At 34.2% G+C, this 26,214-nt stretch overlaps 1 protein-coding gene across 10 annotated transcripts in view; it reads right to left on the reverse strand.

Annotated features, from left to right (window-relative positions):
• The window catches only part of PRPF40A (pre-mRNA processing factor 40 homolog A), a 59,514-nt gene that overhangs the window by 3,090 nt on the left and 30,210 nt on the right, over positions 1-26,214 (reverse strand). For 3 of the 10 annotated variants that reach the window (XM_040229087.1, XM_040229097.1, XM_040229093.1), the window contains 19 exons: positions 20,060-20,170; positions 18,155-18,275; positions 17,873-17,926; positions 16,252-16,276; positions 15,223-15,594; positions 13,172-13,280; positions 12,615-12,679; positions 12,114-12,278; positions 11,171-11,279; positions 10,078-10,228; positions 8,457-8,590; positions 4,805-4,919; positions 4,544-4,647; positions 4,331-4,447; positions 3,902-4,039; positions 3,558-3,653; positions 1,512-1,598; positions 1,329-1,425; positions 1,185-1,246 (listed from right to left, as the gene is read on the reverse strand). In XM_040229087.1, the coding sequence (XP_040085021.1) occupies positions 1,185-1,246; positions 1,329-1,425; positions 1,512-1,598; positions 3,558-3,653; positions 3,902-4,039; positions 4,331-4,447; positions 4,544-4,647; positions 4,805-4,919; positions 8,457-8,590; positions 10,078-10,228; positions 11,171-11,279; positions 12,114-12,278; positions 12,615-12,679; positions 13,172-13,280; positions 15,223-15,594; positions 16,252-16,276; positions 17,873-17,926; positions 18,155-18,275; positions 20,060-20,170 (2,232 nt within the window). The remainder of the gene's footprint in view (positions 1-1,184; positions 1,247-1,328; positions 1,426-1,511; positions 1,599-3,557; positions 3,654-3,901; positions 4,040-4,330; positions 4,448-4,543; positions 4,648-4,804; positions 4,920-8,456; positions 8,591-10,077; positions 10,229-11,170; positions 11,280-12,113; positions 12,279-12,614; positions 12,680-13,171; positions 13,281-15,222; positions 15,595-16,251; positions 16,277-17,872; positions 17,927-18,154; positions 18,276-20,059; positions 20,171-26,214) is intronic. The other 7 variants (XM_040229088.1, XM_040229094.1, XM_040229096.1 and 4 more) reach the window with 4 other exon arrangements.

Consider the following 26,214-nt stretch of genomic DNA (forward strand, 5'->3'; position numbering starts at 1 on the left):
ACATTCAGAAAAGGAAGATCATGGCATCTGGTCCCATCACTTCATGGGAAATAGATGGGGAAACAGTAGAAACAGTGTCAGACTTTATTTTCGGGGGCTCCAAAATCACTGCAGATGGTGACTGCAGCCATGAAATTAAAAGACACTTACTGCTTGGAAGAAAAGTTATGACCAACCTAGATAGCATATTGAAAAGCAGAGACGTTACTTTGCCAACAAAGGTCCGTCTAGTCAAGGCTATGGTTTTTCCTGTGGTCATGTATGGATGACAGAGTTGGACTGTGAAGAAGGCTGAGCGCCGAAGATTGATGCTTTTGAACTGTGGTGTTGGAGAAGACTCTTGAGTCTCTTGGACTGCAAGGAGATCCAACCAGTCCATTCTGAAGGAGATCAGCCCTGGGATTTCTTTGGAAGGAATGATGCTGAAGCTGAAACTCCAGTACTTTGGCCACTTCACGTGAAGAGTTGACTCACTGGAAAAGACGCTGATGCTGGGAGGTATTGGGGGCAGGAGGAAAAGGGGACGACAGAGGATGAGATGGCTGGATGGCATCACCGACTCGATGGACGTGAGTCTGAGTGAACTCCGCCAGTTGGTAATGGACAGGGTGGCCTGGCGTGCTGCGATTCATGGGGTCGCAAAGAGTCAGACACGACTGAGCGACTGAACTGAACTGAGAGTGGTGAAATCTGAACTGATAACCTCAAGGAATCTAAAGGATTCCAAAGATTCATGGCAGCAAGCTGGTCTTTCCTATGGGAAAGATGACAGTCTGATAGGGTAAATTATCACTAAAAATGGGTCACTAAATTAGGTGTACCTTCATCCCTAAGATTAGGTGTGTTTTGATGTGTACCTAAGACCGAGAACAGAGCATAGAAGAGAAAGTTGTTTAAACTTATGGTTCTCAACAATAGCTATAACACACACACAAACACACACACTTGGGTCTTTCTCTAAGATTACTATAAAACACCAGAGTGGGAATCCTAACGCTGTTTACTATTTGTTTCAAGTTCACCAAAGGATTTTATTGCAAGATTAAGGTGAACCACAACTATGAAACTCTTGAGCTCAGGTGCTCACCTAAACTCTGTATATGACCAAGCAGAAATGTCTACTGCCACTGAGAAAGCTAAGGGCAAAAGCTTAGGTGCAGTATAAAAATCAAGAGTTTGCTTACTGATTTATGTCTTCTCTTCTTGCTTTTCTTCTTATGTTTTTTTGACTTCTTATAACTTCTCTCTAAGCAGCATGAAAAGAAAAGTGTCAGAATTTGAGGACATCCAAATGCCAACGACTTTAATCATTTAAAAGATATGTTTACCAGACTCAGCACTAGAAGAATGTTCTGAAGCAGAACGAGACTCTGATCGCTGTCTTTTTTTCTTTGAATGGCTGTCATCATCATCTGAATCTGACCCCTACACAACATAAAAAATTTTATTCATAATGATGCTAACAAATACTTCAATATACTTATGGTACCATTTTAAATAAACTTCCTTACTGATCGAGAGCGGGAGCGCTTTCTGTGATGTTTTTTAGATTTCTTAGAATGCTTCTTGTTTTTTGAATGATGATGTTGACATTCATGCTACAGGGGCAAAAGAAAAAAATTACAACAGCTCACACTTTAGGTAACAGATCACAGAGAGTTTTTAATAGTTTTGCAAGTAAGTTCTTTTTAGAGTAAAATGACATTCATTTTGCATTTTTAGGATGTACTCCCAACTTGAAACTGTGCAAAGAGTTACTATCACTTAAAAGTGAAGAGAACATTTTAACTATCCTATACGTACTCATTTCACATCTAAACACAGGTTTAAAAGTATTAACAAAATACATTTTACAGCAATGAGAATGGTTTGGGTACAGTGGGGACAACCGATACCCTCTATAAGGGTATATGTCTTCAGAATAGTCATACTACTTTCAAAAACAATGAAATATAATTACATTTTATTTATTTGATGAACATGGCTTTTGTCACCACTGAAATAAAGAATACAGAGCCATCTGTAAAGGAGCTTAGTCTCAGAAATTGAATACAAAACCTACTTTCTTCTCAAGGAGCATTCCCTTCCTAGTCAAACTTAAGATATCCAAAGGCAATCTAACTACACATGAAATCAAAAAAGGAAATGTTCTATGGATTTTAACTATTTTACTAGAACAATGATCAGGCTAGAAGGAGAGGGGAAATGCTGCAGTAAAAGTCCCCTACTCCCAAACCAGGGACTCTCACTTTTTATGTCACTAATTGTTAACTCTTCTTCCTTTTCTACCTCAAGGCCCGTTTTTGAGGTCCAAATCCTGGTCTGGTATGTTCAGCTCTTCCCTATGTGGTCCTCAGCTCCATTTACGACCTCATCACTTTACCAGCACAGATCATGAAAGAATCTTGTTGTGGACATTCCTGAATTGGGGGAAAATATTAACACACTACACTACAGCAAAGGTTCTCAAAATTAAATGTATATTCTAGTGCTTAAGAATCTTGTGACAATAATAATTCTGATACATTTCTGCCAACGGGGCCTGACGTTCTGTATTTTTAACAAGTTTACAGACAATGCAGATGCTGCTGATCTGAGTAGAAAAGATCTACAGGCCAATAGCACTAGATCTAAAGGCAGCTGAGAGACAACATATGGTACAGGTGGGGCATGTTAATAGAGCAAATTGTTGTCAACACTGATACTTATCAAGGACAATAAATCCAAAGAAATCATCAACAATTAAGTTACCTACTATTCCCAAAGACCATGAATATTACAAATTTAAGTATATGCTAACTTCACTCTGCTGTGAAGTGTAAGTTTGTCCAAAACTGATGGCAAGCATATTTGGTAAAAGCACTGGCCTTAGAGTCAAAAGCCTACGTTGGAATCCCTTCACAGCAAATTACTTTTCCTCTTGGGCTCAGTTTGCTCATCTGTAACTTCACAGGGTTTCTGTGAGGATTACATTCGTATATGTAATATTTGTAAAACATAACATGGGCACCAAATAATAATAATAATCGGTCAATTTAGCATGTTTACTATCTATAAGTGACTATCTGAAATCTTCATCAAAATACCCTTAATTCAGCTAGTAGAATAATTTATAATTTTATCATTACTTGTTTTAGCAAAAACTTACTGTTTTTCAGAACATCCCTGAGCTTCCAACGCCTCTAATGTAGTATAATATTTGAAATATGCTTAAAACCATTTTCTATCTGCTTTACAGATTCTAAGTTCTTTATAGGTTTATTAATCATTCCATGTGACTCCTAAATTGATGAATTTCTGTAACACTGTATAAATATGAAACATATGAACTGTCTTCACTGAACAGATCTTTACCTTCTCAAGCAAGCCTAGTGTGTTTCATTTAAAAGCAGTTTCTATAGAATAAACCATTCCCTAATCATCCCAGATAGTTAAGTACATTTGTATAAAAGTAGTGTAATTTAGGAAAAACACTTTGATCATTCTAAATTCTTCGATTAAAAAAAGTTTTACATATTTTTTAATGTATCAGCCAATTACAATAAAACTAAAATTACCTCAAGCACATGCATAAAATCTTTAAATATTCGTTTTCTTTCAGATTCTAGAGTTATATCCTCAAATGCTGGCTCTTTTACAAATCTCTCCCGGATCTGAAAAATTCAGATATGCAACAAAAATATGAAAACTGAGAAAAATATACCAATATGACTAAAAAAACAGCAAGTGAAAACTGACAGCCCAACCCCCTTGTCTTTATTTCCATTCCTCCAGTATTCCTAAATGCCATCACAGCTGAGTTCACAATCTTCAAATAACTTCAGTTTATCTCTGTAGCTATGAGAAAGAAAAAGATTTTTATTTTCAACTGTAAAAGGAAAAAAATTTTAAGTATACATACATCTTCCCAGACAGCATCCAATTCTATTGGAGGAGTAGCTTGTTTCAACATACTCTTAAATGCAGATTCTTTTCGTTTCATCTTCCGAGCCTCCTCTTTTTCTCTTTCACGTTCACGGGCTTCTGCCTTTTCTAGTAACTTTTAGAAAATATATTTATATATATGTAGTGCAACTTAACTTGTGTTAAACTCATTATTCTCCCATCATCTATAAGGTAAGGGTCAATTAATTTTAGCAAAGGAATTTACTATCACTCATCATCTAAGTATATTATCTGTTACCTTATTTGAAACCGTGTCCACTACTCTGTAAAATACTATTCCTATTCCCTTATTTCAGGAGTTTACATACAACTTAAGTATCTTTAGCCAAATGTATTAAGAACTGTTTTATTAATCTAGTTGTTTATAACAGTAAGAATAACTTACACTATTGAAAGCCAGCTTAATATTTCCTGCATCTAATGTGGTTGATCTTTTAGTTGAACTGATTATTGCCACAAAGTCTTCAAAAGTAGTATTAACTTCAACTACAAATCCTTTATCCTAAAAAACAGAAATCTTGTTAATATTAGTGACAAAAAGAACATAGCATTATTTTAAAAAATATGCCTTGACTAAAAGTTAATAGTATATATTTACCTTCAGAATGTCTTTTATTATCTTCTTTTCATCATGATAACGGGCTTTAAGATCCTCAACATAAAACTTGAAAAGGTCAAGTGCAGTTGATCCTAATGAAAAAACTAAAGAAGTCAAAAGCTAGCTCTAATCAAAGAGCTGCAATTACTTTTTTGTTTATAAAACAAAAGAAAGCACACCCCATGCCCCAAACACAACCACCTTTCCCTGTGGCCCGTTCCAACTATCATAACTACAATTTAGGAAAAAGAAGAATCTCACCCGGCTGACCAAGCATATTAGTGAATCTAATGTCAGAACTAATTGTTGGATACAATTCCATCCAAGATGACATAGAATGCAGTTGTCCATGTTCATGCAGTTCATCTAAAAATATCTGGGGGAAAGGGACAATAACAACGAACTCATTACATATTCAAAAGCCATCTTTAAGGACTTTGGAAATATTGGTATAACATGAATAAAAATATATGTTAAAAATAGCAATATAAAAAACTCTTCCACCAGTGTTATCACAAATGTGTTTAGGTGCAACTGATACTTGCTCTTTGATGAAAGTAAAATCTACTTTTACATAAAGAAACTATTTTGGACTTCAGACAAAAGGACTGCATTACTTTTACAGACTTCAGTTTATGTGCCCCTTAAGACAGGCCATCATTTCCAGTTTATAAAAATGTACACAAATAAATTCAAAACACTGGGTATTATTACAAATAATGAGGCTAAAGAAGGTACATGCACTTTTACTGTAAAACATACTTTTTGTTTTTAAACACAACACCTGACGTGTTCTGGAAGATTTATTTTTTATTTAATCTTCTAAGAGGAAGATATATTAATTTTATTAAAGCAATACATAGAGTTTAGGGAACTAGAACTTAACCTCCATGTCTGATTTTAAAACCTATTTCTTTTTTTCCATATTATGGTTATAACAAACAAATTTTTATAGGCTCACTTTATTATTATTATTTTTACTATTTGCTTACTTTCAGGGCAACATATTGACTTCAATAGTATGCAATTTTCACATTTGCTGCTTCCTGAAATCCTTGGAGGGTTTAATGTTATAAATGTCCCTAAACTATGGTACAAATTCTATTCCTAAAATTCCTATACCTGCACTGTTCAATACCATAGTCGCTGGTCAAATGCAGCTGCTAAGTATCACGAAATATGACTCTGAATGAGATGTGCTAGCAGTATACAACACACAATGATTCTGAAGGTTTAGTACCAAAATAAATATTGGTTGCATGTTAAAATGAAAGTATTTTAGGTATACTGGGTGAAATAAGAGGTTACTAAAATTAATATTAGTTAAATTAATAAGAAATTATAATCATGTATGCGGCATACACATTTTTATTGAATAGCACTGCCCTGAATGATACCAGACATATATAGCCCCACTTCTCTCCAAATGGGAATAAGCATGTCGATTCAGTCTCTGTATCAAAAATTCTTTCTCAAACTTAAAATTTCTATCCTTTCATCCTTACCCTTCAACATAAATGGGAGCTTAACAACACCCCTGCTATGTGATCACTAAGTGATCACACTTCTCCCTCTGTGGAATCCTTAAAATAGCTTGGAAACCATCTTCAAAGATGCTCTCTAGGATCTTAAGAATCTTCTCTATCATATCTGCTTTGCTAGTATTTCTGTTTTACTTCTTGACTGCTAAGATCTGATAAATAATAGAATTTTGACACTGAATCTACATCAGTAATGATGGAGTAGGAAATGGCAACTCACCCCAGTATTCTTGCCTGGGAAATATGATGGTTAGAGAAGCCTGGTGGGCTACAGTCCACAAGGTTGCAAGTCAGACACGACTTAGAAACTAAACTACCACCACCACTGTTTCAACAGTCAATCTAACTTGAGTGATAATTAGAAATCACTTGAGATTCTTTTAAAAATATGAATTAAAATAAAGATATTTATAATTTACTTTTTAAAGATCACCAGGTAACTGTGATGTGAATTCAGGTTTGAAAACCATTATGCTAAAACTGCATGGCTTTTACTCTCCTTTATTGGGTTGGCCAGAAAGTTTCTTCAGGTTCTCTCCTACGGTACTATGAAAAACCCAAACAAACTGTGGCTAACCCAGTATTTACTAACCCCATCTTGGGATGGATGGGGACAAGATGGAAAGCAAGCTGCTTCAAAGATGGCTGAGGCTGATTTTCAGGAAGCAGGAAATTTGAAAATTGCAGAGTACTGAAGTCAATATGTTTCCCTGAAAGTAGGCAAATAGTAAAAATAATAATAAAGTGGGCCTAAAAAAATTTATGTTTAAGTTATAATAGTAATATGGAAAAAAAAGAATAGGTTTTAAAATCAGACATGGGGGTTAAGTCCTAGTTCTCCAAACTCTAAATGCACTGCTTTAGTAAAATTATGTCTCTTCCTCTTAGAAAATAAAATAAAATAATAAATCCTCCAGAACACATTAGGCCTTATGTTTAGAGAAGGCAGCTTCCAATGCTGGCACTAATGACTTCTTGGAGCTCGTAAACTTTTGGGGGGCACAATGCAGGATGGGAATTCTGTACATTGTAAGATGTTTATCAATACCTCTGGCCTCTATCCAATTAGATGTTAGTAGTAACTTATCCCTAGATCATGACCATCAACAAAATGACTAGTTCAACACCACTCACTACCTCAGTCCAACTCAATAATCTCTTTTCCCTCATCTCTTCCCTTCTTTTTGGTCTCCTTATATATTGTCCTTGATATAACTACTCATATATACTTGAATAAACCTTCAAAGATTTTACTTAGTAATAGAATACCTCCATCTTTGAATTCTTTCTTCATTCCTTCCATCTTGACTGGTCTCTCTTACCAAAGAAAGCTAGTCTTAAACCCTGAACTATCTAATCAAAACATCAGACAAATGTCTAATTTTGCCTCTACCTTTAATCTGGGCTTACGCCTAAAATATTTAATCTGATTATTAAGCCTAAAATATAGCTTTGTATCACGTTAGTGTATGTCTGGCATGGTTTCTGATTACTACTGATATAATTGGACAGAGGAGCCTGGCAGGCTACAGTCCTTGGGGGGACATGACTTGGTGACTGAACACAGCAAACACACACACAAGCAAAATCATGTTCTATTGGTTCTGCGACAGACATTCAGCTCAGCGATCTTCCTCTGCTGCTCTGCTTCCTTTAAAAGGTCTATGTACAACTTGAAAGAGACCCACTGAAACAATTTCTGAGGGTGAGTCTCAACAACCCCTGCTTTTAACAATACTCCAAATGATCCTTTGGGAAACTACTCAGATAAAAGAAAACCATCAAGAGAAGTAAACGTTCCATTCTTATGGAATGAAGACTGCAATAATGCTATTGGCTATGGCATTTAAGGTGATTGGTGATCTTTGGCACCATGGGGAGTTGCACTTATCCTAATACAGGATTTAATAAAAGAGATCCAGTAATTAAAACATGACATAGATTCAAAATAAGGCTATACAAAGAACCTGTAATTTTAGCTCCTCTGTATAGTGTTTAAGAATTATGGCCCATCCTCAAAAGCATATCACAGCATTTCCTACAGTTCTTTAAAGACCTAAAAATGAATTAGTACCATTGACTCACACATTTTCAGTCCTCCCTTATGCTATTGATTCCTCTTTCCTGTGTGAAACCATACCTATCAGTGTTCACTTTAAATACCAAATCTGCTATAGCCTTCTGTCTTTGAGCTACTCTCCTTAAGTGGATTCATAACTAACTGTATAATTTCAGAATTAAATGTCTATGGATCCTCTGCAAAGCCCAAGTTAATGATCTGAGACCAAGATTTTCAAAATTGCTTATATCACTGTTAAAGGTCATTAACCATATTACAAAATTAAGCTGAAAAACAGAGCTTTTAAAATTACCTGAAAAGATTCTCTATTTTTACGCTGTCGTCTCCTTTCACGAAGCAAACTCTTTTGTTTTTCTTCTTCTTCTTCCTTTTCTAAAGCCCGGATGTGTTCCTCAAAGCAAATTAACGCATCTTCTTTATCCATATCTAGAATTTTTACCAGTTATAAAAAATTAAAACACACCAAATATCAGTAAAGAAAGTTTATTTGCATTAACTCCCTACAAAATTCAAATTCACTTTATCAGAATATTTGTATTTAAACTCAAATATAAATTTTAATTATCTAAATAGGAAATGTTTATGGAAAATTTTTTATTTATATAATTATTTCTTGATCTTTTATTTCTTTATGGCCATGTGCACAGCTTTTAGGATCTTAGTTCTGAGAAATGAAGTATTTCTGGCCATATTAGTAAACAAGGATTTAACAGTCATCAGCAATTGCACCCTCCAATGCAGGCCCTAAGGGCACTCAGGAAAGAAAAGAGTATCTGCAATCTGACAGCCATGAGGCTGCAACCACTCCTTAAACCGAGTCCCATGGAAGCTCAGGATGTGGGATAAAAACACAGGATACTGGCTCCGGAGAGCTGAGATGCATATTAAGGAATGTGAGCCCAGACTCTTACACCTTCCCAAACATAGAAAAGTGCTGAACTCCTAAATTCCTTGAGGTATCCTGCTTCCTTTAATTAATAATCATTTTCTGACTTTCAGACTACCTGCCCTTGTTATAAAACTTCTATATATCCTGGCTCCTCCTCTCGCCTCCTCAGAGCAGTCTTCTCATGGTTACTTGAGATGCCCAAGTATACTGGGCTTGAAATCCTAAAAATTTCCACCATATAAAACATAACTCAACTTCTAGGTGGTCAATATTTTTAAGTCTACAGCTCCCTGATTCAGGGATCATACCAATGCCCCCTTGCAGTGGAAGAGCAGAGTCCTAGCCATTTAACTGTCAGGGAATTTCCACATGGAAACTTTCAAAAAGACTTCATTAAAACATAGTCTGAATTCAAGGATGAAACTGAGACAATACATACGACACAAATAATGAAAATAGAATTGTGATAACTTGGTTAGCAATGTCAGAATTACCCAAAGAGCTTTTGAAGTATAAAATTCTATGCCTTCCCTCAAACCTACTGAAGTATAGTATTCAAAAGGGTAATCAAGAAAGCTGTAATTTAATAAGCACCTAGGTAGGTCAAAAATAAGACAGAACTTAGGGAAGCTTACTACAAGAAAATGCTAATACATTTTTTTTTTTTTGCCTTTTGCAAATCTCTATAAAGTCATTATTACCTCAAGAGCACAGTATGATAAATCTGGTCACTAATTTAGTTCCCATTAAATCACAAATAAATAGCAAGGCAAAATTTCAGGTTTGTCCTAATAAATATATTTCAGTTACACTTGATAAAGTTAACTTCAAATTTTGGGGAAAATATTTTGTATTAAATCACAAAACTCGGGAAGAAATATCCTATTTGGAAACAAACAAAACAACTTTTCAGGAATGGACAATTATGCAAAATTCAGTTAGTGACTAATAAAAAAAAGTGACCAATGTTCCCTGCTAGACAACTGTTTAAAAACTATTCCTTCCACTTAGTTGTAACTCTTACTCTGTAATTCCTCATCTTCTGCAAAAGTTGGATTATCCATCAGATATTGCTGGGCTTCAGACCAAGTAGTAGAATATGTCACATTAGCCATGTTGTCAAGTATGTTTTTCAAGGCTTCCCAATTCCTCTTTCGCAACTGCTTTGCTTGCTCCTAAGTAAAAAATATGAACATACGTTTTAACGTTCAATAAACCATAATGTACGAAATGCAATCAATGAAGGTTTCTTCATATTCTGATGTCCAAATTTCAAATACTACTCATTTACTTTAAATATCAACACTCTTTACCTTTTCAGTACTCTTGCCTAACTGCTTCTCTCTTACCTTCAATTTTTTTTAACTTCTCTTCTAAGACTAACCTGGAATTCCCTCTCCGCCTCACAAAATCTCTCTTCCCACAACTATGTATTGTAGACACTGTCCAAACAAAAGTTACTGCAGACAAATCACACAACAGGTAAAAGATAATGTGTTCAACCACTTTCAGTGATGTTCAAATTTTTGTTAATAATACTTACATTTCTATAAGTCTCCTGGAAGACTGGATAACATATAACTTAGTGAATAATAAAATAGACATGAGCAAAACTAAATGTATTTGCGGGACAGTATTTCAAAAACACTACCCTACAAATACATTTTAATACAAACACATTTTAACAATTACACATTACTGCTGTTCTTTTAAAATAATCATAAATTAATGCCTTGTAAGGAAAGATACTGAGTATTTTCTAAACTCAAGCTAAAAAAAAAAAAAACAGCATTTTCTACGTGGGCATAAGACAGGCAATTAATGACAATCTAGGTATTAGCTACTTCAGTAGTTGTGGCAAAGACTTAGTTGCCCTGTGGCATGTGGGATCTTCCCTGACAGGCACTGAATGCATGTCCTCTCCATTGGCTGGTGGATTCTTAACCACTGGACCACAAGGAAAATCCAAGAGCTATCTATTTCTTAACTTAACTTCTAATAAACAGATCTACAGCACCATATATAGTAGATAAACCAACAAGAATGGACATGTTATAAAGTAACTCCTAAATAAGAAACATGTTGTTTAATCTATAAATACTGTTAACAGTGAATACCTTTTCTTTTTTTGAAAGAAAGAATAAAACATCTTCATAGATTTCAAGACGATCACGTTCTGATATTGCATTCCAGACTTCCATCTCTCCAAACATTTGCTCTGCTTTTCTGTTTGTTAAAAAGACTAAATGTTTCTGTATTATACCATAAAAAGTAATTTTAAACCATTTAAATTTTATTCTAAATTTACCACCACCAGATGAACACTCTTCCACTCTTAAGTTCATAATGGTATTATAGAGGAAAACTTTTTGGAAATTAAGAGAAAACAAGACAGGTTAAGTCTTGATTTCTCCTTAGAGACAGTGGGGACAAGTGAGCAATGTTTTGCAGTTAGGATGACCTCTATTTCTTAAGGTAGCTACAGAGACTACCAAACCACCCATGGAACTAAATTACAGACTTCAGCAAACTCTAAGAAATTTAGTTAACAGATAAAATAACACTACTCAAAGAAATGAAGAGTTCTTCAGTAAGGCTTCTCCAGAAGAGTGAGGAAAATAAGAAAAATATACAGAAAATGAACTAAGTACCTCGTTGCAAAGATGTTAATACTGAATTACAATCTTAAATAATAAAGCACTCATAAATGAAGAATGCTAGGTAAATGTAAATTTTCAAAAATGCCACATGTAATAAAAATGGCCCATTTATATTCTACAAATACAAAAATAATTGAATTCTTATATTAAGGAGAAAGGAGTCAACATTTCATTATTAATTAAAAGTCTTTCTTTTTTGTTGTAGTCCCTAGTTAATAACTAAGTCCTATGAATTCCACATTTAGCTATTGATTTATCTTTTATTTTATGAAGCTACCATATTCACAATCACTTAAGCTTTATTTAATGAGCATCTACTCTGATTAGTTACGGTACCTAGCAAAAAGTCTAACATGGCAACAGTACAGTAAACATACAACATAATCAGCAAAAATCTTACTTGTATCTAGTTGTAGAAGTCATTTTCTCATGATTTTCAAGAAAACGCTGAAAGGATTCCTTAGCCTCTTTGTATTTGGATCTTGCTTCTTCTTTTTCTTCTTTCTCTGTTTGGACTTTATAAGCATTAAAGGCCTGCTTTTTTTCACTCAACTTTGCTAAAGCACTAAACAAAAAAAAAAATTATGTAAGAGTAAATGAAGATGATCAAATATTAGTGTCTTGAAAAAATATTTCATTCACAAATTAAGAAAATTTCAGTAAGTTACTAAACACAGAAAATATTTTCTACTTTAAAAATTAATTATCTATAAAAGGGTGCCCACATTGTGTGACAAACCTTTTTAACTTTTGGTTCTTATCAGACATAAAGCAACTATTATTGGTATCCAAAATAACAGGAAGATCAATGGGAATAAAAAGTTACATTATTTGACACAATTTAAATTTTCTAGGCTTGTTTTGCTCAAAGTAAAAAGTAAACAAAAAACCAAAGTATTACCTATATCGTGGATCATTAATGATCATTTTCATAGCTTGCTCCCATGAAGCATTAGATGGTACACGCTGAAAATCATTTAATGAAAAGTTAAAATTTCACACAAAACAGTAAGTCATACAACAGAGAACAAAGTGTAATACTCACTGCAAACATCAAGCACTTCCCTTAGCAGGAGTTTTAAAAAAGGTCTAAAAAATTATTTATTGACACAAGGCAAATGTAACAGTCTATAGATTAAAAAGAAAACTTAAAACTGAAATTTAAACAGACCATTAATTTAAACAGTACATTAATACTTTCTTAAGACTACTGATTAGAAGACAAAACTTTTATGAATAAAAGCTTTAAAGACTGAAGTAGACTATGCTATGTAGTACCTTATACATTTTTTTGATTGGAAGTTTTAAAAACAAGTTAAAAAAAATTTAGTTCATTTTCAGTCAAAGCTATTTAAAGGATTAGTATTTTTAATAAAAGCATCAAGGTACTAACTGCATTAAAGGATAATTTCATTTATTAGATACTATATATCATATAAAAATCTACAATATAAATACCTTTTCTTTTAATAATTCTTTAAATGCTTGCTTTGCCTCCTCTTTCGTATTCCAAGTATATGTTTTTTTTGCTGGTTGGCTTTCTTCCTCTTCTTTTTTGGGAGTAAAACTAAAGAAAGATTTATACATGGTATTTATAATTTAAATAAACACTTGCTTTACTTTGGAAAATAATGTTTTAATTACTCTTTGATGTTTAGGCAAAATTTGACAATTTTAGAATAAACTCATCTGTAAGAGACACGAATAGTAGTATATATTTAATGGAACATAAATACTAGTATATATTTTCTCTAACATTCAGTTATTAAGACCTTGCACAAAGGCCAAAATAAACATTTACACTATGACACTATTTTCACTAGTCCACAAGTTTATACTTTCTAATGGCTTATAAAACTTACTCAAAGCTCTCATTTTTGTGTCTTAGTAACAGGCTTTGGGCAAGTGTGCATAAAATAAGATGTAGAGATCAATCTAAATAGAGGTTGGCAAACTATGACCCCCGAGGCCAAATCCAGCCTGCTGCCAATTTCTTTAAATATAGCTTTATCAGAACATGACCCTGCTCAAGATTTGCATATTGATTATGGCTGACTGGGTACTGCGTCAGCAGAACTGAGTCACTTTGACACACTATATGACCCACAAAACCAAATACTTACTCTTTGAAGGTTTATGAAAAAGTCTGCCAAACAGTGATCTCAAACAGAAAAGTATTACCCAAGAATTATCAACTATACTTGGCTGAGCCATCTTTACAAAAAGTTGTATTATCTGAACATTTCTTCCTTTACAGAAGAGAATGCTGGGAAAAAACACATCAGGAGGAAAAAAAAAACAACAACCCACCTCAATCCCCAATAGTTAAGCTGAACGTATAGAGGAAGATTATGGAGTACATACTAACAAAGCATGCAACTAACTCACACCCCCTGAATCACACCCAAAATACAATTAACTCATTCCAATATTAGTTTGGAATACTTAAAATTATCAAAAATATTGGAAACATCATGGTTAAAAATTACCAGCTGTAAAATGATCTATGAGTAATTGAAATCAAGTTTAATGACTCAAGTACTATAAGGAAACAGAAAAAAGGAAGCAGAAAACAACTGATTGTTAAAAATGTGAAAAATTATTGTGAAAAAACAGGCTAAGTACAAAAAGATGTGAAAGAATATTACTCTAAAAGGCCTAAATGTCTACTAGTAGGAGATTACTTAATGTTCATATAAATGTCTGTCATCATTCAACATGATGGGATATGGATCTCTAATGATGTGGGTGTCTCTGATGTATTTTAAAAATTAAACATATGCATATATTTTAAATGCACAGAAGAAAAGCAGAAAGATAGAATAAAAATCTTAACTCTTTTATGCCTTCAAATATACTATATAGGTATCTTTTTTAAAGCTTCTAAACGTAAGAAAAAAATTCACAAAGCTATGTTCACTTTGGAAAATGCATATTAAAAATTAAAAAAAGTTTATGAAAAGAGGAAGGGAGATGAAAGCAATATACTTAAATATTAAGATGGGTGATCATGTTTGAATCTTGATATCATGGTTAATATTTTACATGTGATAACTTTCAAGTCAAGAAGCATAGCTCAAGGTTACTTTTTATAGCTACAGAAAGCACAGCCATATGAAATTAGAAACTGTAAACTTAGAGATGCAGCTCTCTGGCTTTATTAAAAAGCTGTACCAATTTAATCCTACTAACAGTTTTCCTATACATTGTTAAGTGTTATCTTGATTTTTCCATATTTGTTCAGTATCAACTTATAGCAACTTCCCGGCAGTGCTGTGCTAAGCCATAACTCAGACTTAAATAGACTCACCCCATCACCAGCACTGCTTTCTAAGCTTAAGTGGAATAGTTTTGCAACACTTTTGAGAGCATGATCCCACAAAAGTAAATCTCAAAAACTGTTATCTAAAGGTGTATGTTTTGATTCTCAATTTTTAAACACGTAATGACCATTGACTAAATCAATGATATCTATGACTGATTTGCAGAAAACAAGTTACTAGACTTACTCAGCTACAGTTTCCTGCTTAGATGTTTCTTCTCCAGTATTACTAGACACTTCACTTTGATCCTGAACAGAAGGGGTACTAGTAAGTTGTGCTTGTTCTTCAGTAGAAATTGTTACTGTATTTTCATTATCTACAACAGTAGCAACAATCGAAGTAACCTCAGGCTCAGGAACAACTGGAACAGTTCCACTGACAGTACTAGAGGCAGAAGTGGAAGCACTGGCATTGGCTGCAGCAGCAGCTGCTGCTGCTGCGGCTGCTGCTGCAACAACAGCAGCTGCTGCTTCTGCAGCAGCCATGGTGCTCATTGTGGTTGGAATTTCTGTTGTAGGAACTGGGGCTGCTGATGTTGTGGTGCACTCTTCTTGTTTACTATATATTTAAAAAAGAGAAAAGTGGTCAGTTCGATACAAATAATTGCAAACACAAATAAAGTCTGTTTTAAATTATTATAAAATCAAATGAATAAGAGAAACTAAAGGGAAAAAGGGCAGTATTGCCAAACTATTAGCCATCTAAAAAGATTAAAACCACAGTATGAAACAGAATTACTTTAATTTGGCAAACATTTGTGATAACATATAATGCACTGATGCAACAATCTGCATTTCCAAAATCAATAATCATTTTCATTTACAAAATATCCTATCAGATTGTATTATGCCTTAAAATTCAATTTATATTGTAAATTTCTTTAAATTTTATTTATTTCACCCACTGAAAGGAAAATCTGGGTAAAGGAAGAGATAGATAAAATATTTCATCTGTTCTCAAATTAACCAAAATCAAATTTTGGACATTTCTGTAATGGTCTTAATTTGGTAAGGATGTAGTCCACATTCAAATAACTGTCTAGGAGCATCATGTGTGTATCCTGAGTACATCTCTTCCCCTGTCCCAAATCCTCCAAAGATATCAAACTATCAGGTCTACCATGTTAAATACTATCTATACAGACAATTAAAACAAGGATGTTATAGGAGAATGCTATAAATTTATAAATATGTACTGATGTCCAAAATTGCTTACCTGCTTTCTTCAGCTTTGATCATTGCTATTAAAGAGAAAAAAGAAAAGTTATAAACACTACATAGTTTTTAAATACAATCACTGAAAACAACTTTAAAAGGAGATTAAAAGTTCCATACAGTAAGATTTAATTTATCAGCCTTAAAAAAAAACAAAACACTACATTTACAGTGCAAGTGCTCTATAAATTCCAGGACAGAAATTATTAAGAATAGAAACAAATTTTAAATTAACAGCAGGTTTTAGGAGAGCTTCTTCCCACAATGCTACCTTCTCAAAAGCTGCTGGCTACTGCAAAAACACTCTCAAAGTATCTGCATAATTCTGAAATAAAACAACATTTTCCTCAGGGATAAAACCATTTGCTTTTCTTTAAGATACTAAATTCAAAATGGGATTGAATGTATGTTATGAAATTCCAGCACATATATACTAGCATTGACAGGTAGGTAGATAGTTATGCACACCAACTATTTGTAGTAGGGTTATATCAGAAATGAGCTTGACATTCCTTACATGAATGAAGTGGGAATCTACCTATCTACAATAGTATTATTAGCCAATGCTAGTACAGAAATATAAATTAAGCTTTAAAGATCTTCACTCAGTATTTCAGATTTCAATCTAGTTAAAGTAAATTTTTCTTTACAGGTAACACAGATATCTCATTTATTCACATTATTAGGGAATGAGGTGCTCCATGTAAATGATAATATAAGCTTAACTCCATCAAAGTATTTTTGAAACTTGTCCCCTTTCAAAGGAAATGTGTTTAGAATGGCTGACAAAACATACTGAAGGTGTTATCACTACTAATGAAATTCTTCAGATAAAATGATCATCCAAGCGAATGAGGTGACACAGGGAGAAGTTAAATAGACATAAGATCACAGTGCCTTTAAGAAATGCTCATTGTCTTTCCTGTCAGATGTCATCTTATGTTTCAAACAGTCCCATTCTCCTACAATTTGTTTTTTCTAACCGGATCTAGATTATGACACCAGATTCTATTAGAAGTCAGAGTAAAAAATAAATTCTCAATTCCTACCCATAATCTATTTTAAGCCCTAGGTTTTTATAGTAGGTAATATTCACAGATTTGCAGGAATGTTCTGAATAGTTGAGGATGCTAGAATATTCTCCTGTCATGCATGGCCTTTTAATTTAATTCTGTGATGCATGGCATTTTAATTTAATTCTCCCATAATAAACATAAAGGCTATTTTGCAATGTTGTGGTAAAATAAAATCATCATTAAATGCAGAGTCTGACAGTATGTTAACAAAATTTAAACTGATAAGAGTTCAAGGTTCTCTATCTGCTAAATGAGTTAAGTCACATATTCCATGTATGCACCAACACTCACAGCTGTCTTTAGAAATATTGTATATGATGTCTTTGTTCAATTATCGAATGATGCTTTTTTTTGTTTAAAAAAAGAAAGTCCAAGTACAACGTTAAAAACTACAAGCTCATTTATAATATAACCCTTAAATGAAAGGAATTTTTTTGAATTAGAAATTTCTCACTGCAGATTTATCCAATTATGGTTAGTGAACATTAGTGACATACTCTAAAAATGTTAAATAATGACAGAAAATGAATTATCAAAGCAGCTCACCATGCAGGTTTGATTTTGTAATAAGACTTCCAGCAACAATGGTATTCTGGTATCCTAGTTTCAGTGGAATCAAATCAAATAAAAATCTATTTAAAATCTATAGAACTGAGATCTAGAGCAACAAGAAAATAAGAGCCCATAAAACTGTTACACCATTTAAAACGTTCTAATCACTTAATTAAAAAAAATAAGGCCTTTGATTGAACAATCCTATTTATGAAGGACTGTGAGTAACACACATACATAAAAAGGAACATTAAAAATTATTTTTCCCTGTTTTACCTTCAAGATCTTCAAGTTCTTTAGGTTTGGCCCAGCGAGATTCTTTTGTTTGAGAATTGTAATAATAAGGCTTTCCAGAGTCAGACTTGTACTCCTTCCAAGGGCATTTAGATAAAAGTTGCTAAGTGAAAAAAATAAAAAAAAACTTCAGATAGCAGTAATAGATTTAGTCTGTTTTCATCATTTACATCACTGATCTTACTAGGTATTATCAACCCATACAATTCTAAACCTTGCAAGATGGTGACAATATAAACAACCACTGCATGATACTTACTAAATAAGAGATGTTAAGTTATTTAGATATACTATGTTTGTCTAAGGTAATGTACCTAATTAAGGGGCAAAGACAGGACTCAAAACCAGGTCTGATTTTCAAATCCAGATGTGAACGCTCTTGCCATTTACAACTCACCACAGGTAATAATTACCACCCATTTTTTCCACAAATACTAATATTGATAGGAAAAACAAAATTCAAGAGAAAGCAAAATCTGATTTAGTCATGTTTAGATTTCAGTTTCACAAACAATTTATCACAAACCTATGTGACTACATCATGTAAGGAAGCAGTTTAAATATGATATACTTAAAACCTAACACACAGAACCTGTTATGGTGGTGGGATGAGAATTCTATTGAAAACAAATCTGATCAGTGTCTGGGGCAAATATCTATGGGATAAATAAAAATTTTATCATATGCCAAATTCCCTACCCAAGTATTGCTATACTATCATTACTGTGGTGGCCTGAAAAACACTTTTTACCTCTTCAAATTCTTAATTAAGAACGGGGGGAAAAAAAAGAAAAGATGCCAACTAGGAAAAACTTTCAAGTATAGCTTTGAAATGCCATATCAACTCTCACTTAGGACACCAGAGTTCCTAATTAAACCAAATGGAACACTGCTTACCCAGTTTATTCCTTCAATCTTACTTACATATTTGTATAGTCTGAATGGTAAAATTTACAATATAAAATGAAATAATACATACTCAGGTGGGGGCTGTATTTTTCACAGACATAATTTCCCATTTTAAAAGATGGAAGTATTTTAACTTCAACTTCACTGACACTAGCTTCATTGGAAAAACAAGCACCCAGAAGAAGACATCTGAAATCACTCAGGTTTGATATAAAGAGGAAAACAAAGACCAAGTGGAGAGAGAGTACTTTTTTTCTTCCAATTTAGTCTTTAAGTCACTTTTCTTTTAATTGATAACCACCTGGCAAAGGTTCCTGAGCAGGGGTAAAAATCAGTAAATAAAACTGGTTTGCTCATAGAAGGGAATGAATTTTGCCTTTTTGCTTACTGGTGTGACTGTACAAACCCTTTTCTCCTCTGAATGCCTTTGCAGCATCCTTTTCTGATATAAGTGGTACTATTCCTCATGTATGGATATGAGAGTTGGACTGTGAAGAAAGCTGAGTGCCAAAGAATTGAGACTTTTGAATTGTGGTATTGGAGAAGACTCTTGAGAGTCCCTTGGACTGCAAGGAGATCCAGGCAGTCCATCCTAAAGGAGATCAGTCCTGGGTGTTCACTGGAAGGACTGATGCTGAAGCTAAAACTCCAATACTTTGGCCACCTCATGAGAAGAGCTGACTCACTGGAAAAGACTCTGATGCTGGGAGGGATTGGGGGCAGGAGGAGAAGGGGACGACAGAGGATGAGATGGCTGGATGGCATCACAGACTCGATGGATATGAGTCTGAGTGAACTCTGGGAGTTGGTGATGGACAGGGAGGCCTGGCGTGCTGTGATTCATGGGTCGCAAAGAGATGGACACGACTAAGCAACTGAACTGAACTGAACTGATTCTTTGGAAAGCAAAATACCTACCAAACCCTTAAAATAAAAAAAAGAAAAGAAAACTCTATTTAATCTCTAATAAACTTTTACCTCAGCAGGAGTTTTAAGATCATCTGGTTTCTCCCAAGTAGACTGTTTTGTTTCAGTATTGTAGTAGTAGGTCCTTCCATCAGGTGATTTATGTTCAGTCCACATTGATTTCTAACGAAAAATATTAATACAAAGATTCAAATTATGTAACAGTGACAATGACAGTAAACATGAATGTTATTATAGTTTCAAAGTAATATATGAAGAAATTAAAAGTATAAAATGGGTATACTTTTGAATAACTGATCAACATAAGTAGGGAGGTAACTGAAAATAGAATATTTTATAAGTACTTCAAAAGCAGCATGGATCAGTTCAGGTTTTAGGATCTCTATTCTACAGTCTCAAAGTTATAAGGATACAACTGCTTATATAACTACTACACATAAGACGATCTTTCAGCAACACACAATTCTATGCCTTATGGATAAAAGAGAATATATGAATGAGATGCTAATGCAATACAAGAGGATTGACCATGAGCTCAACAACTCTAACGTAAAGAATATTTTACATAAAGTTGAACAAACTTCTAAACTGACATGCAATAAAGATGCAGGAGTCGAAACTGGAAAGGATGCCTCTTGATGACAATCAGAATTTAATAATCAACAAGGTGAAGTTTAACAGGGATAAAATGTGAATTCAAATGCCTCAACATAAGATGGGAACGTTTTATAGAAACTACTTTGATACAGAATACATATTCAATAATGGTAAGAACCTACTAAAAGGTGTTAGTAAGACTTCAATTATCAATAGATGTGATACCTCATGGTTACAAGCTTTATAAGGTCACCATATAAACACATGCGCGCAAACATAAAATAATAATAAAAGGGATCTCAAGTAACTTTTGAAAGATGATAGATGTCTATATTCTTGGTGATAATTCCGTGGATGTGTATTTATTCCCCAAATCATCCAGTCATACATATTTAGTATGTACAGTTTTCATATGTCAATAATAACTTAATAGTGTTTTTTAAAAAGTAACTTTACAATGAATGAATGAATTACTGGATGAGATCAAAGGTACTAAGCCCAATTCTGGGCATCAGATTTTTCAGATGGTAACAGACTAAAGTGTGCTTTAAAAAGGGTTATAAAAATGATCTATACTAAATTTCTTCAATCCTCTAAGAAAAGGTAAAATCACTGTCAAACTATCACAGTTTTTACCACTCAGATTTATGTTAAACTTTTTGAAAGAATTTATTCTTATTTAGGGGCTTTCCACGTGGTGCAAGTGGTAAAGAACCTGCCTGCCAATGCAGGTTGTTAGATGTAAGAGATGCAGGTTCTGCTGGGTCAGGAAGATCCCTTGGAGGAGGGCATGGCAACCCACTCCAGTATTTTTGCCAGGAGAATCTCATGGACCAAAGAGCCGGCAGGCTGCAGTCCACAGGGTTGCACAGAATCAGACACAACTGAAGCGACCTGGCATGCAAACACACTCTTAATTAAGACTTGGTTTCATCCCCTATCACTTTTGTGAATACATAAAAAGGAAAATAGACAAATAAAATAGTCTATTTCTCAAAATTTACACTGAGGATGCTTACTGTAACTAAGTTGCTAATGTCTATTATATTTCCCCATATATAATTCCCTGCTGAACACTAAGAATCTTCCTAGCAATGCAGCATTTCTTAAAAAACAAAACAAAACAAGCCATAAAATATCTGAAAACCACTGGTACTGGTTCTTAACTTTCTTCTTAATGATTTAAAACTGCCCCCTATCTTCCCTTCCTTATCAACTTTATTGAGTAATGGAGCAGACCTGCCTCTGATTTCTGCTTTGGGAACGTGGCTAAACACATGATTTCATTGCTTTTCCTATTCTCTCACCATAACCACTTTATTCCTAGCTGATAAAAGTGTTGTGTCATTATTTTCATGTCATGATTTTCTTACAAACCACTGACAATCTTCTGATGTTGGTATTTTTGCTGTTCAATCATGCACAACTAGGCTGGAGAACAGAGAGCATAGGACAATATGAATGGTAGAATGCATTCCAGTTTCAAATGTGTTAAATGTTGCAGTACACTAACTAAAAAATAAATCAGGGCTTCCCTGGTGGCTGAGCCTGCCAATGCAGGAGACAAGGGTTCCATCCCTGATCTGGAAAGATCCCAAATGCCACAGAGCAACTAAGCCAGTGCGCCACAACTATTGAACCTGTGCTCTAGAGCCCAGGAACCACAACTACTGAAGCCAGTGTACCCTAGAGCCCATGCTCTACAACAAGAGGCCACCACAATGAAAAGTTTGCACAACCCAACAAGACAGTAGCCCATGCTTGCTGAAAGTACAGGAAAGTCTGTGAAGCAATGAAGACCGAACATATCAAAAATATATAAATTAATAGTTAAGAAACATTTGCAAAATGTGGGAATGGAAAATAAGAAAAGACAATCTAAGGGACTTCCCTGGTGGCACAATGGCTAAGAATCCGCCTGCCAGTGCAGGGGACATGAGTTTCATCTCTAGTCTGGGAAGACTCCAATGCCACAGAGCAACTAAACTACTGAGTGGAGCAACCAAACTACAGAGCCCGAGAGCCCAACTACCAAGCCCACATACTGCAACTACTGAAGCCCAACCTCTCTAGGGACCCTAAGCTTCACTACTGAGCCTGCATGTCACTACTGAAGCCTGTGCATCTAGAGCCCATGCTCCACAACAAAGGCAGCAGCCAACACAATGAGAAGTCCATGCACCACAATGAAGAGTTCACCCCAACTGGAGAAAGCCCAAACAGAGCAACTAAGAACCAAATGAATTATAAATAAATAAATAAATACACACACACAACGAAAAAAGACAACTTGAGGATCTAAATCAATGTAATTTTAACGAAACTAGGTGAGGTAAGATGATTATTTTCTGTAATTCCTGAAAAGGGAACTAGAGTTATGTCAAGGAATTACAGACAATAATTAGAATTCAAAGAAATGACTTGATCAAATTTGGGCTGTTTAATAACAAAATGACTAGCCCTTCTGAGACTTGTTAATAATTCCATTCCATAAACAGTCAGAACCTTACAGAATGGATTTCTGAATGATGTAGCAGGATAGTTAGGCTACTGCGAAAGAGAAAGTGTGAAAGCATTAGTTGCTCAGTCGTGTCTGAGACTTTTAGACCTCATACCAAGTTCCTCTGTTCGTGGAATTCTCCAGGCAAAAGTACTGGAGTGGGTTACCATTCCCTTCTCCAGATGATCTTTCCGACCCAGGGACTGAACTCAGGTCTCCCACACTGTAGGCAGATTCATTACCATCTAAGCCACCAGAGAAGCCCCTAGATAACTGCAAGTGTATTTAAATTCCTTAACTTGTTCCAGCACCTTTGCAGAATATGACAATTTCTCTGGAGCCAACATTAAATAATTCTTGAAAATGAAATGAAAAAGTGATACAGTAAGAGACATATATGGAAGCTTCTTCAACTGTATGGGCAATGCTTACTTCATAAATTAAATGGTGTTAGCATAGATAAACAAACATGAGATAACAGAATGAAAAAGGAAAGGACTATGTGCTCTTCACCAAAAATGAGAAGAGAAGATACAAAACAGTAAGCAATTTAGCATTCACTACCTATTACTTTCTTTGAATTTTAAAAGCAGGTAAGACCATTATCTTCATTTTACAAATTAAAAGAACAAAGCTTACAAGGGTTAACAACTTGCTCACAGTGATTCAGGAAATAACACTGTTTCAAGCCTGCATTCAGGGACAGTCTAATAGACAAATTCATGGCCAACTAGCCCTGTACTAACTGCTTTGCATCAGTTATCAGTGAACTCTTTTAATAATCCTTTTTAATAACCCTTTTAAAAACCCTATGAGGTAGGTACCATTTACCAGCCTCACTTTATGGAAGAGAAAAGGGAGCACAAGAAAGTAAAGTAACATGCCCAAGGTAATATAGCTAGCTTGAGTTCCTAAGAACACTGTCCCAGCCCAAAACTAAGGTTTTACTACGGATCAAGGGTCCAGCTCTTTGCATCAATAGAAATTGAATCATTCCAGACAGGAATATAAATTCTGTATAAATGTCTTAAGCAATACACCAAATTCACTTATAAAAGTCAATTTTGGAGTGAAAAAAGTCATTTATCTGATAAATTTTTCACTCTTTTACCTTAAAAATATCTAATCTGCAACTTACAGTAAAATTATGTTTCTGGTCAAAACTCGTAATATTTTAAAAGCTTAAAAACAAATATATCTGAATGTTGAGTGGCATAAAAAACATTATCAACAACAACTACAGAGTTATCTTCATAGGCTAAAATACGACCTAGGCAAGTAGTTACTAAGTATTGACAGTCACGTTAATAATAATATAAAACATTTGCCTACAAAACTACTGTTTTTTAAAAAACATGAGTTCCCCAAAGCAATAAGCAAAAGTTACCTATCAAAGACTTAACATAATAATCACCCAAGGACAGTTCAATTACAGTCCTCAATTCATACTATAAACTCAGATCTGCTTTTAATATAATGAAAAATATGCAGTGCTAACTAAAAAGAGTAAGACATTGTAACAGAAGATGTAGTGGCACAATATATACCAAAAATACCTGAGAGGAAGAAAAACAAAAACAAAATCCTGGGTATAAGGGGGGAAAATGCACATACATAATTATAAGAGACCTTACATACTTTTCAGAGTCAAAAAAGCTAGTCAACAACTGGGTTGTGAATAAACTCAGCACATTCAAACTCAAAATGTGAACATTTATACAATGTATAAGCTCAACTGAGTGAAAAAAAAAAAAACTAAATCATTTTTTAAAAATGACTCAATAAAACACCAAGAAATGTAGAAAAGCTGCTCACTACTCTAAATAAGGAAAACAAACCACAGACAGAGAACAGATTCACAACCAATTTCAAAATCTAGAGGAAAAGATTTCCTCCCGAACTATTTACCAAAATTCACCCAAAAGAAAAACATCACACTTGAATATTTCAGTTACCATAGATGCAACTGAAAGAAACTTAAACCAGCTGATTTTACAGCAGAACTCTACGGAACCTTTCAAGAATAGAGTAGTTCAATATCATTTCAGATCACAGAGATGAAAAGCTCTTTATAAGAGTAACAAGGCACAACAAAAAAGTATCAAAAAAGAAAAGCAGGCAATGATGCTTATAAACATAAGAATTAAAATATTAGCCAAGAGGATTCTACAATGTATACACTTTGAAAAAGCAGAATTTATTATATAAAAGTGCTAGGGTAATTCAATATTAGGCAATGTGTAAAAGTATTTCTATTAACAAATTGAAAAAAAAACAAAAAACAAAAAAACAACAATCCACCATCACAGGATCACACCAGTAGACTTGGTACAACCTGGTGGCTCAGACATTAAAGAATCTGTAGTGCAGGAGACCCAGGTTCCATCTCTGGGTTGGGAAGATCCGCTGGAGAAGGGAAATGGCAACCCACTGCAGTAATCTTGCCTGGAGAATTCCATGGACAGAGGAGTCTGGTGTGCTACAGTCCATGGGGTCGAAGAGTTGGACAACTGAGCTACTTTGACTTTCACTTTTCACAACCAAACTACATCCTGAAAAATAAATTCTCAAATAATACAATAATAAAAAGAAAAATATTTAAATGATAATTTATCAAAAACCAATAAAAATTATTCTAAACCCACTTCTACTAAACTTATGACCAAAATATGAGTCTGCAATCACCATAATTCAATGAACAGCATGGCAATAGAATTCAATGATGGGTATTAACTTTGGGAAAAAGATCAATTCTCCTGCCTTTACTTTGCTAAGAACTCCTATAAAATCTATTCTAATTATCCAGTGACTGTGATAATATAGCTGGCTATGGATACATCATACATGCATTTATTTTACACCTGAGCCTTAAAATACAGAGAAACAAGAGAAAAATATAGGAGAACAAGATGCAAAAAGATTTTAATATACCTATCTCCTTAGGGAGATCAAGCAGATTAGATATGCCAAGATACAGAGTAACAAAGTAACTTTAAACTGTCAACACACAAAAATACTCTTAAAATTGGTCTTGACACAGAACGTTAAGTAAGGCTTTAATAAACTGCAAAGAATCAAAATCTTATACACTGTGCTTTCTGATCACAAT

Source organism: Oryx dammah, unplaced genomic scaffold (assembly GCF_014754425.2).
Source record: "Oryx dammah isolate SB20612 unplaced genomic scaffold, SCBI_Odam_1.1 HiC_scaffold_27, whole genome shotgun sequence".
NCBI lineage: Eukaryota > Metazoa > Chordata > Mammalia > Artiodactyla > Bovidae > Oryx > Oryx dammah.